Source organism: Chrysochloris asiatica, unplaced genomic scaffold, assembly GCF_000296735.1.
Source record: "Chrysochloris asiatica unplaced genomic scaffold, ChrAsi1.0 scaffold00154, whole genome shotgun sequence".
Classification (NCBI taxonomy): Eukaryota; Metazoa; Chordata; class Mammalia; order Afrosoricida; family Chrysochloridae; genus Chrysochloris; species Chrysochloris asiatica.
The window spans coordinates 5,975,134-5,994,212 of record NW_006408672.1 but is presented as its reverse complement, the minus strand read 5'-3'; the positions used below and the strand labels follow the sequence as shown (position 1 = coordinate 5,994,212).

Below are 19,079 nucleotides of genomic sequence, written 5' to 3'. Positions count from 1 at the left end.
CAGAATTCTATCATGTAAATGCCATCATCATTTCTATCACCAAGGCCATATTTTCCAACTACTGATCCTTCCTCTTTGCACCCAACCTTTTCATTCCAATCACCAATACATCTTGATTGCATGTTTGATAAATTTCAGATTGAAGAAGTTGGTAGAATTCTTCTCGATATCTTAGGCATTAGTGAGCTGAAATGGACTTGTATTGGCCATTTTGAATCTGACCACCACATGGTTTACTATGCCGGGAATGACAAGTTGAAGAGGAATGGTATTGCGTTCATTGTCAAAAAGAACATATCCAGATTAGTCATGAGGTACAAAGCTGTCTGTGATAATATAACACCCATGTACCTACAGGGCAGTCCAGTTAATACCACTGTTATTCAAATTTACACACCAACCACTAAAGCCAGTGAGGCTTTCATAGTCTGATTTAAAACACTTCAGTGTCCTAGTAGTGGTATATGTGAAAGGACTGACTAGGGAGAGGTGGAGATACATCTCTGTGCCAGAAACATCCCTCAAAATACATAAATGCTATCCAATCCTTTATAACACCACATATATTTTCTTTTAAAGTTTTTATTGTGAATGGAGTGTAAGTTTACAGGGCTGTTCATCAGTTTTACATTCAACAAATCATATACTTTGTTCATTACAATGATTATAATCCCCTCCATGTATCATCAGTTAATAGTATTTCTCTCTATTAATTTTAGCTCTTTAAAATAAATAAATAAATAAATAAACACTCAGGCATATATAATAATTTAAACCACCCAAGGACACATTCTGTAATCCTGCCTCTTGGCTGCCAGCTCTCAGTTCCTCTCTTTCCATGAATCTAGAGTCCTCAGCTGCTCCTTCTCTCCATGTCCCCATCTCTGCCTCCATCTCTGGATAGGGTTCCATATTCTTCTTGTGCTCTTCTCTCTTGATCTTCCTAGAGTACTCTGTTCCTGGACTGTAAGTTTAATTACTCCTCCATTTTTGTTAAAACACTTCTACCTTTACAATTGATAACACCACATATATTTTCCATATAACAAACAAATCAACTAACTTCTTACCTTTGGAGAATTTCCACACAATGGTGGGTACAGGGTAACCCTCAGCTGAGCAGTTGAGAATGACAGCTTTGCCATAAATCCCGTCCTGGTCACGTGGCTGAACCACGAACTTGGGGGGAACTAAAAAGAAAAAAAACACCACCAGAAATTCAGACAAGATCATAACTTAATAAAAGTGTGCTTGAGGAATCCAAGAATTCTAATGAATCCCAAAATGCACAGAATATTTTGCACAGATGAGAAAATAAAATCAGAGTTTGCAGTTTGGGACAAACTAGGATTGAATCTTGGTGTGGGAAATTTTGGTTTCTATCAATGAGCTTATGCAGATGAAAGCTCTTTTGCAATAGGGACAACAGGACTCTTGAGCATTGGGGTTTTTCTAAACTAAGGAAATGTGACATTTTGCTTTATATTTTTGTTATTAAAGGAAGTCTTCAGAAATTTGTTCTATGGGAAGTATAGTTAGAACCACCATTTAAAGGACAGATAAAACATCTATGTGCTTATTAAATAGTAATTTTCTAGGATAATTATTCCTCTTGGGTCTGTTCCTAAGCCCTGTTTTTTCTCTTACAGGAGATGGGGGTGGTGGTGATTAATAGATCCCTCCTATAGAGGAGTCCTGGTATGACACTGTGGGTTAATGTGCTGGACTGCAAAGTCATTTGATCTGCAAGGTCGACAGTTCAAGCTCACCAGCTACTCCTCAGAAGAAATCCTATACAGGGTCGCTGTGGGTCAGAACTGACTTGACTGCATTTAACAACAACAACATAGAGGAGTACTGGTGTGGTACTGTGGGTTAATGTGCTGGATTGCAAAGTTGATTTGAATTGCATGGTCAACAGTTCAAGCTCACCAGCTGCTCTTTAGAAACCCTATACGGGGTTGCTGTGTATCAGAACCAACTTGATGGCACTTAAAAACAGCAACAATAGAGTGACATGGACTCCTGGGGTGGCACTGAGGATAAGCACTGGACTGTGAACCACAAAGTCTGCAGTTCAAACCCACTAGTTGCTCCTTGGAAACCCTGTACAGGGTTGTTAGAGTTCGAATCAACTCAATGGCACTCAACAACAGTAACAACAACATAGGGTAACCTGGTGTGGTGCTGAGATTAGCACTAAACTGATCATTTCAAGAAAAGTCATTCAAACATACCAGTCACTCATCAAAAACCCCACTGAGGGTCACTATGAGTTGGAAGTGACTCGATGGCACTTAACAACTGCAACAGCAGTAGGTTGATTTCAAAGGTTAAACACTTGACTACTAACCAAAAAGTTGGTGGTTCAAGACCATCCAGAAGTGCCTCAGAAGATAAGCCTGGTGAACTACTTTCAAAGAATCAGTCAATAAAAACCTACGGAGCTAAGTTCTACTCCAATAAATACAGAGTTATCATGAGTTAGAACTGATAACAACTGGCTTAGTTTCCTGATTTCAAAGACAATGAAGAATTAAATATAGCATTGGACTTTCCTCCCAAATCTAAAGAGGACACATTATTTCTGCCGTCAGCATCATTTTGGACCCAAAGGGATTGGGGCAGGGGCGTAGAAATAATGTGCCATAATAACTCTATAATATACCTTAAGAAAAGAGCAGATTAAGTAACTGTTTAGTTGGTGAATTCAGTAAGGTGCTGGGAAGATGGTACACACACATTGTGCTTAAAACCTACCAAGAGAAAGCAAATGTGTTATGTGAAGTGACTATGATTTCTTCAAGAATTTTTATATATTAAAGGGAAGTTTTATATCTTAAAGGGAAGTTGCAAACCCTGGAGGAAATACAGCATCTGAAGCTACTATTAGTCTCTAGTCCTTCCCTGCCAAAATATGACTTTGAATATATCCCTCTTGAATTACAGATCATCTAAAGAACAGATTTGATACATTAAACACTAAAGACTGAAGACCAGATGAGTTGTGTGATAACATCAAGAACATCATACATGAAGAAAGCAAAAAATCATTGAGAAGACAAGAAAGAAGGAAAAGGTCAAAATGGATGTCAGAAGAGACACTGAAATTTGCTTTCCAGCATAGACATGCTAAAGCAAATGGAAGAAATGAGAAGGTCCAAGAGCTGAACAGAAAATATCAAAGATCAGCTAGAGAAGATTAAGCCAAATATTACAACAAAATGTGCAAAGATCTGAAATAAGAAAACCAAAAAGGAAGAACACACTCAGCATTTCTCAAGCTGGGGGAACTGAAGAAAAAATTCAAGCCTCAACTTTCATTATTGAAAGATTCTCTGGGCAAATTATTGAATGATGCAGAAGCATCACAAGAAGATGGAAGGAATATACAGAGTCACTGTAACAAAAGGAAATGATTAATGTTCAACCATATCAAGATGTAGCATATGATCAAGAGCCAATGATCCTGAAGGAGGAAGTACAAGGTGCATTGAAGAAATTAACAAAGAACAAGGGACCAAGAATTGATGGAATGAAAATTGAAATCTTTCAAGAAAGTGAGGCGGCACAGGAGGCACTCACTCATCTCTGCCAAGATACTTGGAAGACAACTATCTTGCTGACTGATTGGAAGAGATCCATATTTGTGCCCATTCCAAAGAGAGGTGACCCAATGGAATGCGGAAATCATTGGACAATCGCTTTTATATCCTATGCAAATAGAGTTTTGCTAAAGGTAATACAGAAACAATCATACACGGACAGAGAACTTCCAGAGGTTCAAGCCGGATTCAGAAGAAGACGTGGAACAAGGGATATCATTGCTGATGTCCGATGGATCTTGGCTGACAGCAGAGAATTTCAAAAAGATGTTTACCTGTGCTTTATTGACTACTCAAAGTCTTTTGATTGTGTGGATCATGACAAGCTATGGACAACATTGCAAAGTATGAGTATTCCAGAACACTTAATTGTGCTCATGAGGAATCTGTACCTGGACAGAGAAGCAGTTGTTCGAACAGAACATGGGAACACTGAATGGTTTAAAATTAAGAAAGATGTGCGCGACAAGGTTGTATTCTTTCACCATACTGATTTAACCTATATGCTGAGCAAATAATCTGTGAAGCTGGGTTCTGTGAAGAAAAACCTGGCATCAGGATTGGAGGAAGACTCATTAACAACCTGTGATATGCAGATGATACAACCTTGCTTGCTGAAAGTGAAGAGGACTTCAAACATTTACTGATGAAGATCAAACAGCACAGCCATTGGTATGGATTACATCTCAATGTAAAGAAAACAAAAATCCTCACCACTGGACCAATAAATAGCATTCGTACCAATGGAGAAAAGATTGAAGTTGTCAAGGACTTCATTTTTCTTGGATCAACTATCAACACTCATGGAAGCAGCAGTCAAGAAATCAAATGGCATATTGCATTAGGCAAATCTGCTGCACAAGACCTTTTTAAAGTGTTGAAGAGCAAAGATATCAGCTTGAGGACTAAGGTGCACCTGACCCATCCATGGTATTTTCAATAACCTCATATGCATGCGAAAGCTGGACAGTGAATAAGGAAGACTGTAGAAGAATTGATGCTTTTGAATTATGGTATTGGAGAAATACATTGGAAGTGCCATGGACTGCCGAAAGAACCAATAGATCCATTTTGGAAGAAGTGCACCCAGAGTGCTCCTTAGAGGCCAAGATGGCCAACCTTCGTCTCTTACACTTTGGACATATTGTCAGGAGGAAGCAGTCGCTGGAGAAGGATATCATGTTAGGTAAGGTGGAGGGTCAGAGAAAAAGAGGAAACTCCCAATGAGTTGGACTGGCCAAGTGGAAGCATCGATGAACTCAAGCATGGCAACAGTAGTGAGGTTGGCCTAGGATTGGGCAGTGTTTTGTTCTGCTGTTCATAAGGTCGCTATGGTTCGGTACTGACTCGATGGCACCGAACAACAACAACAGTCTTCCCTGCAGATTAATGATTATCTATGAGGTAGACTTTCTATGACATAATCAAAGAATTATGTAAGAGGAGATATGATCATGTCCACCAAATAGTAGATACTCAGCAAGTGTGTGTGTTCTTCCTCTCCGTTCCATAGTTCATTTTGAGACAGAGACGTGAGCCTGTTTATCACCTGTGTACCACTGAGACTCTCCAATTCCACATACCACAAGCCATAGATTAAGGAAAGGATTGTGGTTTAGTTATTAAGGGACTTACAAGTATGTTGAAATGGTCACTTTGGTCACAAAACAACCAAAGAGGAGTGGACAATAGCAAGACACAAGAGGCAGCTGGGATGGAACTCAGTGCTGTGTTTCTAGAGAAGAATTTGCTTTAATTTTCTAGCTATTGAAAGTGTTAAACAAAGAGAGGCAACAGAGCTTAACAGTTAAGTGCCTATACCTGAGGGCTGAACTCCAGTTCTATTTTCAGTAGGATGTTGTTGTGAAAGTCATCAATTGTCTTTTAACCTCAATTAATTATCTAGAGGATTTTTACAGGGAGTAAATTAATTTAGAGAAGAACACTTAGAACAATGACTGGCAGATGTCACCTTGTTGTAGGAGTGTTAGTTAAATTAGAAGATGCAAGTATGTCCTGCTTTAACATGTCTTTAACAAAGTTTCCAGGTTGCAAATGAAATAAATCATTTACATAGCTGATGGGTTTCTAGGACACTTCTTAACTAGCAGAAGTCCTGGCATGGCTCTGTGGGCTAATGCATCTGACTGCCAAGTTGTTTGAATTGCAAGGTCAGTGGTTCAAGCTCACCAGCTGCTCCTTGGAAATTCTACACAGGGACTCTATGGGTTGGAATCTACTTGAAGACACTTAACTAGCAAATCACTGTAATTTAGATGCTTTATTTAAGGGAAATGCTTTGCTTTAAATGTTAATATGTTTAAAATAATACCTTTCTAGCAGGGATAGTCTTTCAGGGAGAGAAAATTGTTTTTAAGAAACATGGTAGAGATTATACACAGCAAAGCTTTCTACTAAAATTGGTCAATCAACATCAAGGTCAGATTGCAACATTTAAGACATCATTGCAGAATTGATCTGCAAAGAATGATAAATCTGTACTCATCTATATTCTATGATCTATTTGGCTCAAAGTCTTCTGCTGAGAGCAAGAAACCCCTTGTCAAATGGGCAAGGTAATGAATCTCTTCCCTTTCCCCTGGAACAATGTCCAATTATAATGAATCCATGATTCTTCTCATCAATTTGGCTGTACCCCAAAGGGATATTACTTTAAAATGAATCGAAGAGGTTCCTGTGGGAAATACCATTGACATATTGTAAGCAAGGTAATTACAGATGGAAATGGATCCTAAATTAGTAGGATACTTCTAATAAATCATCAAGCCCAGAATAAAGGCCTGTCTCTCTGGTTTCAAGCTATCCTACCCTGCTTTCTGAAGATTTTGACCACAATGGTCTTGCTACTCCCCTAAATATACCAAACTTACCCCTGGCTCAAGGTCATTGTACTTGCTCTTATTGCCTACCACTCTGTCTGTTGTTGTTGTTGTTAAGTGCCATCGAGTCGGGTCCGACCCATAGCGACCCTGTACAGGGTTTCCGAGGGTGTAAATCTTTACGGGAGTAGAAAGCCTCATCTTTCTCCCGCGGAGCGGCTGGTAGTTTCGAACCGCTGACCTTAAGGTTCGCCTAGTTAGCCATTTAATAGACTCCTTCACTTCATTCAGGTCCTACTCAAAAATCACCCCTTCAGAAACACTTACCTCAACCATCCTACCTAACATACAGTTCTTATCCCTGTCACCGTTCCATGGACCAAGGATATCTTTTTCTTTTTTGTCTTCCATTCTTCCTCTCTCCAACCTTTCCTCTCTTTTCCTCCCATCTTCCTCCCTCTTTTCTTCTCTTCCTTCTTTTCCTCCCTCTTCCACTAGAATGTGTGCTCTGTAGGGCAGGGGTTTAGTGTCTCTGTTTTGAGCATCATTGTATCCCTAGCAACCAGAACAATGTCTATTATAAAAATGCTTTGAAAATATGTTTAATTGATTATCTAATGTTTGTTTGTTTGTTTGTTAAGTGCCGTCGAGTCGGTTCCGACCCATAGCGACCCTGTACAGGGTTTCCGAGGGTGTAAATCCTTACGGGAGTAGAAAGCCTCATCTTTCTCCCGCGGAGCGGCTGGTAGTTTCGAACCGCTGACCTTAAGGTTCGCAGCCCGATTCGTAACCACTACGCTACCAGAGCTCTAATGAGGGAGATAAAACAATAAAATGGATGGTATCAGAAGTTGGGTCAAGAAACCTAGTAATAAGATGTTGTTGTTGTTGTTGCTAGTTATCCTGCAAGTAGATTCCCACTTATGGTGACTCCATGCCATGTGTTTCAGAGCAGAACTGTGCTCCATAGGATTTCCAAGACTGTGACCTTTTGAAAGCAGACTGTCAGGGTAGTCTTTCAAGGTGCCTCTGGATGGGTTCAAGTTGCCAATCTTTTGGCCAGTAATCTAGTGTTTAACCATTTGTGCCAACCAGGTATGTGCTACACTAGTATGATTTTTTTCTTTATCCTGTTAAAGAAAGATTAACTATAGGCTGCTGTAGGATCAGCACTGGACTGCAAACCACAAGGTTGGCAATTCAAACCCACCAGCTGCTCCACGAAACTCCATACAGGGTCACTATGAGTTAGAACCAACTCGATGTCACTTAATAACATAGGTTGCTGTACAGAGCCATGGTAGAATACGGGGTTACGTGTTGGATTGCTAACCACAAAGTCAGCTGTTTGAATCTACCAGCCACTTAATGGGAGAAAGATAAGATATTCTGCTCCTGTAAAGAAATATAGTCTTGTCTATGCCGTACAGAGTGAGTCAGAAACTGACTTTACAGCACATAACCAACAATAATAACATAGGCTGCTGCGAGTCTTAATCTATTTGGCAGCAATGGGTTTGTTTTTTGGGGGGTTTATAAGCCTTTTCACTGTAGGCTAATGCATCAGACTGCAAAGTTGTTTGAACTGCAAGGTCGGTGGGTCAAGCTCACCAGCCACTCCTTGGAAACCCTATACAGGGTCACTATGAGTTGGAACCAACTCGACAGCACTTAACAACATAGGCCTTTTGGAGTCCTGGTGTGGTGCTGTAGAATAATACACTGGACCTCAAGGTTGGATTCAGCTGCAAGATTACTGATTCAATCTCATCAGTAGTTCCTTGGAAACCCTATACAGGATCACTATGGGTCAGGACTGACTCGATGGCACTTAGCAACAACAACGACATAGGCTTTTAGCTGGTGTGGCACTGTAGGGTCAACACTGGACTGTGAACCACAAGTTGAGCAGTTCAAACCTTGGAAATCCTACTCCTTGGAACTTCTTATAGGGTTGCTATGCGTTGGATCTGACTCGATGGTGCTTAATGTCAACAACAACAGGCCTTTTAGCTAGTGTGTTTGTTTCTGTATGTGGTACATCATTAAAGCCTTCCAGCCCGACATCTAACTTGGGACTGACCATCTACCTGAGTCATTTCCTTGATATAAACCTCTCTCTTTTGCTGTATGTATATGGCAGTGGTGGTGGTGGTGATGTACCATGGAGTCGGTTCCGACTCATAGCGACCATGCATAGGGTTTTCCAAGGCTGTAAATCTTTATGGAAGCAGAAAGCCTCATCTTTCTCCCATGGAACAGCTGGTAGTTTTGAACTGCTGATCATGGGGTTAGTAGCCCAACTCGTAACCACTACGCTACCAGAGTATATATATTTATTCCTGGTGCAGCACTGTAGGATAACCAATGGATTGATAATCACAAGGTTGTAAGTTCAAACCCACCAGCTGTTCCTCAGAAAACCTATACAGGGTCATTGTGAGTTAGAACTGACTGGACAGCATTTGACAACACAACAACATGTATATCAATATCCTTGGTGTGGTGCTCTAAGATAAGCACCGACTGCTCATCACAAGGTTGGTGGTGGTTCAAACCTACCAGCAGGAAACCCTTTACAGGGTCACTTTGAGTCAGAGTCAACTTGATGGTACTTAACAAGAACATAGCAAATTGAGCCTATGACAGGCACATACACAAGAGGCAAATTTATTTTTTTTTGCTTTTTACATTTCCCTTATAAAAAGAGTTCATTCTAAATTAGGTCCTTACATAGCTACCCAGTGACCCAAGTTATCAAAAGTTTGCTAACTTTATGGTGATATGAGATCATAAGACTCTCTAATAAGGAATTATAATGAGGAATCACTAAAATTGGGTCTCAAATTTAATTTTTACCATATCTATTTATTTTATATCTCAGCTTAAATTTCTTAGATAGCACTTCCATTATTAATATACAAACCATCACCAACTTCTAGAATTTCTTCAAAATATATTATACTGCAAATTTTTTCAACTCAATTCCTAAGGTTACCATTCTAAAAATTGGCCTCATCTTTGTATCCTTACCATGGCCTCTTCTATGTGACCCCTGTAATGTATACTTAATCATGTTCTCTAAGTCATGTAGATATGGTATGCATTCTCTCTTCTTTCCAGAGCTCCCCACTCCAGTCTCCAGGATTTCCTGCTACTTCATGACAACTCCTTGTTGTTCTCTGTCTCCAGAGCTAGAACAACCACCCCCAATAATCTAGCTAACTTCTCATTTATCCGTGATGTAGACGACGTCCTCCAGCTAACACGAGGAATACTGCTGGCTCACAAATCATCAACCAATTGTCAGTTGGATTTTGTAAGTTTTGCCATCTCTCTCAGCTAAATGGTGATTCTGATCTCAAGTAGGGTCAATACTGTAAAAAAAACTACCCATTAATTGTAAAGCCTAAAGTTTTTTCAATAGATCACTAAACTGGGAGTGAGGAGAAGATTAATGGTGGAATTACTAAAGTAATTTTCATGATATTTCATCTCTACCTGGAATTTTTGTATTTTACACTTGGATCAGAATGTCCAAGGAAGAATTGCCATAATCCAAAGCCACTGATGAAAAGAATGAATGAGAAATTTAAGTAGAGAACTCTAGAAAGGAAGGAAAGGATAGCTACTAAGCAATTTACTATATAGTTAAGAAAGTTATGCTCTTGTTTGACAATTTACCAATAACTTTGCCATAAATTTAAAGAATAACAGATTGAGAGTGTTTTGAAGTAATTTTCTTTTCTTCTCATAGCCTTTGTAAGTACCAAAACAATTATAAAAGAAGGTATCATAGTTTTTGTAGAATGTGATAGTAAATTTTTTGTTTTGTTTTGTTGTATTTTTCAATTGATTATGGCTTTGAGTCTATCGTATTTCCTTCCCCAATACACCAAGAAAACACGACAGATGGCTTCCAAGGTTCTCATATACCTTAATTTGAGGGGGATTCAAGCAGTCCATGGAAAAATGAAACTGAAAGATAGTGAAATTATTCCACGAACTTTTTCAAGCCCCTTCATAAGTACTTCACAAACTGGCAAGCACAGAATATAAAAATTGCTATGCCCACCAGCTGCTCCTCGGAAACCCTGTACAGGGTCACTATGAGTTGAAACCAACTCGAAGCCATTTAACGACAACAACAACATATAAAATAAAAAAATATAGCAAGAACTCACAGATTTTTACCTTCAAAAATCAGTGGGTTGAGTCTGAGAAACTCTCAGTATAGTTGTCTAGAATGCTGGGTAAAAATTAAGGAAACGTGAATCATGTATGATCTTTAGTTTATAATAATATATCATTTATTGGTTCATTGTGGTTAATGTTGTTAAGTTCCACTGAGTCAGTTCTGATGCATAGTGATGCTGTATAGGGTTTTTGAGGAGTAGCTAGTGGATTTGAACCACCGACCTTGTTGTTCAAACCGACATTGCAGTCAATGTGCTTATCCTACAGTGTCAAGCCAGGATTCCATTTGGTTTATTATTTAAGACAAATACACTATAATGACTTAAGATTTTTATCTAAGAAAGTGTGTAGGTATGAATCAACCTTCTGCACTATCTTTGCACCTTCTCTGAAAATGTAAATTCACTCTAAAATAAAAGTTTATTTTTTTAAAAATCCCATATTAGCATCTGGAAGCCTAATATCATGAATTAAATCTATAACTCTCTCATCTCTCTTATACTTTTCTTAACATAATTACATAAAACTTTCTATTTTCACTAACTAAAACCCTGACTTGGAATTTACAGGCATCCTATCGTCATGCTTTTTGTTAATGTGAAAAATGTGAGTTCCATGAATTCCAGTTATTTTTACACGATTTCAATCACATGTCAACTGGGCTGCTTTTGAAGTCTACTGGATGGAGTTTATTGGGGGCTCCTGGCCTCCTGTTTACCTCTCACAATGAGCTGACTTTGGTGCTCCACAGCCGCAGCCTCATTCCGTGCGATGCAAGTATAGTTCCCATTGTGCATCAGAGAGAGGTTGGAAATCCTTAAGGAACTTGTGAAGTCTATGTTGTCGATGGTTACACCGAGGCTCACTGGGATGGGCCGGCCGTCCTTCTGCCAGGTAATAGTGATTGGTAAGTCCCCTGAGACCACAACACATGGGATGAAGACCCTCTGTCCTATGGAGAATCTTGGAAACTCAAAAGGTTGGATAAAAGGTGGAACTGAAAGAAAAGAAAAATAAGAAGTAATGGAGGGCCAATAATAATAAACTTTGCATGACCTCTCTATTTGTTTTTTGCTTTCAGCAAACCAAACCCACTGCTATCGAGTCGATTCTGACTCATAGTGACTGTAAATGGCAGAGCAGACTGTTCCATGGGGCTCCTGAAGCTCTAATTTCTAAGGAAGTAGACTTCTACATGTTTTCCCCAGAGAGCAGCTGGTGAGTGGGAACCACTGACCTTTGGTTAGCAGCCACGAGCTTTAGCCAGTGAGCCACCAGGGCTCCTTGCTTTTTCTCTAATCTTTTGTATTCCACTGAGAAGATATACAAATACTGATAAATCTGATTCAGTTGATCTGGGTTGGATCCTGAGAATTTACATTTCTCATGAGTTTCCAGGTAGTGATATAGGTATGATTGCTTCTGGCGCAATACTTTGAGACCAGTGGACTAGGATAGGTAAAGTTACTTAAAGTAGCCACACAGGCCTTTCAAAGGATCATCTCTTGCTTCCAACATCTTATTTTTAAACTCTTACAATATTACACTCTTTCATGTCTTGGCCAAAACCAGATGCTGGAAATCCAGGCATACTGAAGAGAGCTCAGCAAGAAGCCACAGTTGGCAATGCAAGCAAACACTAAGGAGTAGACACAAGAATTCAAAACACACAGATGTTTGGGATATTTTGTGCTAGAGCCTACTGCCCTTAATAGACATTATTTGCAATTAATGTAAAATTGGAAAATGTAAGTAAAACTGAATCGTAAGTATGTTGTTGTTGTTAAATGCCATCAAGTTGATTCTGACTCGGTGACACTGCATAGGGTTTCCGAGTTGCAGCTGGTGGGTTTGAACTTCTGACCTTGTGGTTAGAAGTCCAGGGATGATCCTACAGCACCACACAAAGAATCATATGTATTATTATTGTTGTTAAGTACCTTGAGTCGGTTCTGATTCATAGCAACCCTGTACAGGGTTTCCAAGAAGCGGTTGGTGAGTTTGAATCACCAAACTTGCCATTCAAACTGACTTTTAATTCAAGGTTGAGCGCTTGGGAAATGTATTTTGTATGCTGTATTTTAAAAACAGATTTACACAATAAAACTATACAAAATAATTAAAATAAAAATGTTTCATAGTAATGGAAGGACTTAGAGGAAAAAGCTATTTTCTCAGAACATTATCCAAATCAGACTTATTTCTTGTTTTCTTTGTCATGTTACATAAGAATACAGGTCACCGCTGTTTTTGTAAGCTGTCATCTAGCCCCCTGACTCATGACGATTCTGTGTAAAATAGGAAGCAGCACTGCTGTTCCTGAATCATCCCCATGATGGGTTGCTGATCAGACCACTGTGACTCATAAGGTTTTCACTGATTGATATTTTGGAAGCAGATCACTAGCTGTTTCTTTCTAATCCATCTTAGTCTGGAAACTCCACTGCAAACCTGTTCACCATCATGCGAATCTCCCCTGACAAACAGATGGCATCTGCTCATGAGGTGCAGAGGTCAGGAATCAAACCCAGGTCTCCAACATGGAAGATAAGAAAGGTCATCATCAGTCAGCCATTAAGATGTCACCAGAACTGCATGCCAACCACCTTGATTCTCTCCTCACAATATCTGTGGCCTCTCTTGCTTCAAGCCATGACTCATAATGTTGGCTGTATAAAATTCTCAAAGAAACTTTTCAAAAGGTCCAAAATCTAAACTTCTACATTCAGAAAATATAAAATTGGAGGCAAAAATAAACCAAGTGATTCATAGCCATTTATAATAAGCGCAGTGAGAGCAAACCTTCCCTTTCAGGCACACTGATTACTTTATCTGATTCATTATGCCACCAAAATAAAGGGACATTCCCTGAAACTTGTTGAGCATGAAAGCTCACAATATTACAGCAACAGAAACTCACAATGTGACTTACAATCAGTTTTGACATAACCTTTCTACAAGAAGCATGTAAATATCTGCTAAATGTCACTTATTACTTGGTGTGTGTATTTCTTTGCACCAGTTTGGCTTTGTCTCTCTGGTTGTTCAGAAACACAGCATACTGTCAAATGCAAGCTTACATTCACTGTTTCCCAGTCCTCCATATGAAAGTTAAAGCAGTCTATGCTTCCATGTCTTTTCCCTCAAGATGAAATTGTATATTCCTTTTCATGTTGTTGCTGTTAAGTACCATCGAGTCAGTTCTGACCCATAGCGACCCTGGATAGGGTTTCCGAGGAGCAGCTGGTGAGCCTGAACCGCCAACCTTGCAGTTCAAATGGTTTTGCAGTCTGACGCATTAACCCACAGGCCCACACCAGGACTCCATTCCTTTTCATAGGGAGTTTTAAATTTTATTTCTTCCCTGTAGTTGCATACTTTGAACATATTGTCAAGAGGGACCAGTCACTGGAGAAGAATATCATGTTTGGTAAGGTGTAGGATCAGAGAAAAAGAGGAAGACCCCCCAATGAGATGGATTGAACAAGTAGCAGCATCGATGGACTCAAGCGTGACAACAGTAGTGAGGTGGGCCCAGGATCGGGCAGTGTTTCGTTCTGTTGTGCATGAGGTTGCTATGAGTTGGTACTGATTCGATGGCACCTAACAACAACAACAAAGTTTTTAAATGACATCAAGTCAGTTCCAATTCATAGAGACCCTGTATAGGGTTTCCAAAGCTTTTGTTTTTTAAAATCTTTGTGGGCATAGAAAGCCTCATCTTTCTCCCACAAAGTACGTGGTGAGCTTGAACCACCGACTTTGTAGTCCACAGTGCTTATCGTATGGAGACATCACGCTTCCCTATTTCTTCCCTATTGTTGTTGTTGTTAAGTGCCTTCAAATTGGTTCTGATCCACATCAACCCTGCATAAGGTTTCCAAGGAATAGCTGATGAGCTTGAACTGCCAACCTTGTGGTTCAAACCAACTTTGCAGTCCAGAGTATTAGCCCACAGCGCCACACCAGGGGGGCGGGGATTTCTTCCTTAAAGAGGAGTAGTATTAGCCCACAGCACTACACTAGGGGTGGGGGGGATTTCTTCCTTAAAGAGGAGTAATATGACATTTTTGTAAAAAAATAACCTGGGATTGGTGAAAGTCAATTTTGGACAATTATCAATGTTGTCTTTGATCCAATTTCTTTCACTCTTTAACTGTTGCTTCAAGTTAACAATGGTGATCACGAAATGCAATTCTTGAAAATGCTGGGGTTGGTTTATATAATAAGCAAGCACAGAGCCCAGGTGGTGCAAGAAAGTATTATTCTGTCTTCCCTATTCCTGCTCCTTTCCTTAACCAAGGCCCACAATTCAGGGCTGCTGCTGCCGCATGCCCACTTGGTTCTGCCTCTTAGTCACCCTGTGTAGGGTTTTTGGAGTAGTAAATCTGTCTTTCTCCCATAGAGTGGCTGGTGGATTTGAACTGCTGATCATGTAGTTAGCAGTCTAATACATAATCCACTACCCTACAATTCACTGAAAAAATCATTACAAGTATTTTAAGATATACTAAGACTATTTTCAGTGTTGTTACTATTGCTAGCTGCAATTGAGTTGACTGTTAGTCACACTATACTTATTTATAACAAAATGAAACATTGCCTGGTCCTGGACCAGCCTCCTGATGTATGTCTGAGTCCATGGTTGAACTGATGTATGTCTGAGCCATCAAATTGAGGTTTTATCTCACTTTCACTGGCCTGCCACTTTATTAAACATGATGTTCTTCTCCAGTGATTGTTTCCTTCTAATGACCTGCTATAGCACTGTAGGATAAGCACTGGACTGCTAACCACAAGGTTGGTGGTTTAAACACACCGACCACTTCTTGGAAATCCTATACAGAGTCACTATGTTTGAGAACCACCTCTACAGCAGTTAACAACGACACAGCCAAAGTGTGTTGATGTGTCCATCATCTGCCATACACCGGGTTTTCACTGATTAATTTTTGGCAGTAAATCAACCATTAAAGAACCTATGACCCACAGGGAGCTACAATGAGTCAAATTCGATGGCCACTGGTATTAGAGTAGCTGACTCTTCTATAGTGTCTTCTAAACAAAGTAGTTATTATTTCAGATGTCTGTTTTAAGCTGGCTGACTGTGAGAAGAAACGCAGAGGAATCAAGCAGAAACATAAGGAAAATATTTGGTTTTTTAATTGTTAAAGTTATCAAGCAAGCAGATAGGATAGGGGAAAAAAAATGTTAAGACAATTTAGGAAAGTAAGCCCTAATGATTTTGTTGTTGTTGTTAGCTGCCATTGAGTGGGTACTGACAACTACCTGGTCCTGGGCCAACCTCACAATTGCTGCTATGCCTGAGCCCACTGTGGCGATTCATCTCGTTGGGGGGTTTCCTCTTTTTCTCCAACCCTTCACTTTACCAAACATGGCATCATTCTCCAATGACTGGTCCTGTTAAGTGTATCAGCAGCAAGCAAGCCTCCACTCATAGATGCCTGTTGGCTTCACAGGGTGCACCAGGAAGGTGAGAAATGTACGACCGAGTTACTACTGGCCCCCTCCAGAAAAAACAGATCACCTTGTCACTGTCAATGTACATATATGAGGTGGTGTATTGTGGGAGGGATTAAATGGCTGCTTGAGGTGAATCTTCTTTTTAGTCATATCTGATCTTTCTTGGGGGCTTTCCTTGGAAACTATGTTACTGTCATAATCAAATTACACTGATATAAACTGATATAAAATGATAAACAACTACAGAATTCGTGAGAATTTCTGGATTTAAATGATTAGAGTCACGACGGACTGAGGAGAATTCTTCCTAGGCAGGCTATTTTGTCTTTTAATTGAAAGCAATAACATATTTACACAGAAGTCTTTATAATAAAATTAAATCACTTTTCTGATTAGCCCAAGCTAACCTGCATCTCTCCAATTTAAAGCAAAGCTCTCTGATTCATCTCAGTCTCAAGACAGTAGAATATAGCTCCTGTTTTATGTACTTACCCAGGTTTAAAAGGGTGTAAAATGGTGTATTTTTGCTTAGAATAACTTTTAACAGAAGCAGTGCCAGGTGACTTCAACAAGAGGTGGTGTTAAGTGTGCAAAATGCCAGCGAGAAATGATTCATTAAACCACTGGCATGCATTTAAAAACGTAGCTTCTTTATCCAGTTAGTGTCATTATAAGAATTGTTAGTGACAGCAGATTACTTACATGGGTCATATTTTCCATGGCCTTGATTTACAAGATGTCATCTCTCTTTAGAAACTTGGTTACTAAACATAAATGGCTTTAAGTGGCTGTATTTGTTAAGTAAAATGTTGAAATAAGATAGTGTGAAAATAAGGGTGTACAAAGGTAGCTAAGTTATTTCAATCAAGTTATGTCAAAGAAATCATTTTAGAAAATTTCAGGATATTGAACTAAGAATATAATGAAGGAATGAGAACCATATTATTGAATGTCTGAAAACAGACTGATAAACACTTGTCCACTGATACACCATCAGCATGATATGCACATAGAATGAATGTATATCGTCATCGGTACTCATATGAGTTTCTGTGCGAGTCTTTTCCCTTTTCAGAGTCTCAGTTTTCTCATTCAGACACGATGGCTCTTAGCAATGACATGCTCTGATTACACGAAAACCTGTGAGAGCCAGAATAGCATGGAACTGTCTTGTTTTTCTGGGTCTCTCAAGTTTTCTGCCTTCGAGAGGGTCTAGTTTCATCATTTTTCTGTCACTCTCTATTAGTAGAAAATACTTGAGTTTTCCTTCTTTGCCAGGTGCCCACCTTGCACAGGTTCCAGCTTTCACAGATTTTACTATGTTTGAAAAGTACAGAGTGAAAGTGTCCAAGTATTTTTTTATCACTTGTCAACAACTTGAATGAATCCAGTCTGTAATCCCAAGGTATTTTGTTCCATAAGCCTAGGTCAATACATAGAACAAGCAACTATGCTGACTAAATTAACCTAATTTTCCTTCACTAAATTAGCTAGTTCTTTGATTGAATGTGGAGCCCTGGTGATGTTATTGGATAAGCACTGGACTGCTAACCTTAAAGTCGACAGATCAAATCCACCAGATGCTCGATTTCTGTTCCCTTAAGGATTTATAGGTTCAGAAACCTTATACAAATTCACTATGAGTCAGAGTTGACTCGGTGGCAGTGGGTTTGGGTTTGATTGGTTGACTGAATAGTTAGTACAATGAAATGCATGTGCTTGTAGATGTAAGTGTTTTTTTATAGCCGTTCAGTATAAACAGATCTTATTGAATCCTGGTGTGGTTCTGGGATCAACACCGGGCTGCTAACCACAATGTCAGTGGTTCAAACCCACCAGCCACTCCTCAGAAATGTATATAGCTTCACTATAAATAGGAACTAACTCTCAAGGTATTTAACAACAACCACAACAGCATTGTAAATGTAATTATCAGTACTTACGTGAATCTGACTGGTATAAAGTGAAAGAAAGCAAGGTAAATGAGAAATATAAAATAATTTTGTCTAAAATAACTCCGGCTATGAGAGTAATTTGGGGTCCTGGTGTGGCGCTGTGGGTTAATGCACCAGACTGCAAAGCTGTTTGAGCTGCAAGGCCGGCAGTTCAAGCTCACCAGCTGCTCCTCAGAAACCCTATACAGGGTCGCTATGGGTTGGAACTGACTTGACGGCACTTAACAACAACAACAACATCAGAGTGATTTGGAGTCATGGTGTGGCCGTATGATAAGCACTGGACTGCTACCCAGAATGGCAGTTGTTCAAACCCACCAATTGCTCCTTGGAAACCCTATACAGGATTGTTGTGAGTCACAACTGACTCAATGACAACTTAATAACAACAGTAACATGAGAGTAATTAAGGAGCTCTGGTGGGACAATGTTTAACTGCTTAGCTATTGACTGAAAGATCATGCAGGCAAACCCATTAGCACCTTTTAGGGAGAAAAGACTTGGAGATCTGTTCCTGTAAAGATTGGTTGATTATGTGCCATGGAGTCGGTTCCAACTCATAGTGACACTACACAGAGTTTCTGAAGCTGTAAATCTTTACCGGTGCAGAAAGCTTCATCTCTCTCCCACGGAACGGCTGGTAGTTTCAAACTACTGACCTGAAGATTCACAGCCTGATTCGTAACCACTACGCTACCAGAGCTCCTTGTTCCTCTAAAGATTATAGCCTAGCAAACCTACAGCACATTTCTACGCTGTCATATACGATCACTATGAATTCAGTAGGATTCTGGGTGCAGTGCTTTAGAAGAAGCACTGAACTGCAAGGTTGGTTTGAACAAGATAGGTGGCATGGATTTTTAAATAAATGGTATTGGGAAAACTGTTTTTTATATGGAGAAGAACAAATTGGACTCCTACCACATAAAACAACCCCACTGCTGTTGAATTGATTCCAACTCATAGGCATTAAATGCATTAAAGATAAAAACAAGTCC

At 39.6% G+C, this 19,079-nt stretch overlaps 1 protein-coding gene across 1 annotated transcript in view; it reads right to left on the bottom strand.

Annotated features, from left to right (window-relative positions):
• The window catches only part of DSCAM (Down syndrome cell adhesion molecule), an 888,132-nt gene that overhangs the window by 380,499 nt on the left and 488,554 nt on the right, over positions 1–19,079 (bottom strand). Inside the window, exons 13-14 of the mRNA XM_006870860.1 lie at positions 11,361–11,639; positions 1,071–1,190 (exon numbers count right to left, since the gene is read on the bottom strand). Of these exons, the coding sequence (XP_006870922.1) occupies positions 1,071–1,190; positions 11,361–11,639 (399 nt within the window). The remainder of the gene's footprint in view (positions 1–1,070; positions 1,191–11,360; positions 11,640–19,079) is intronic.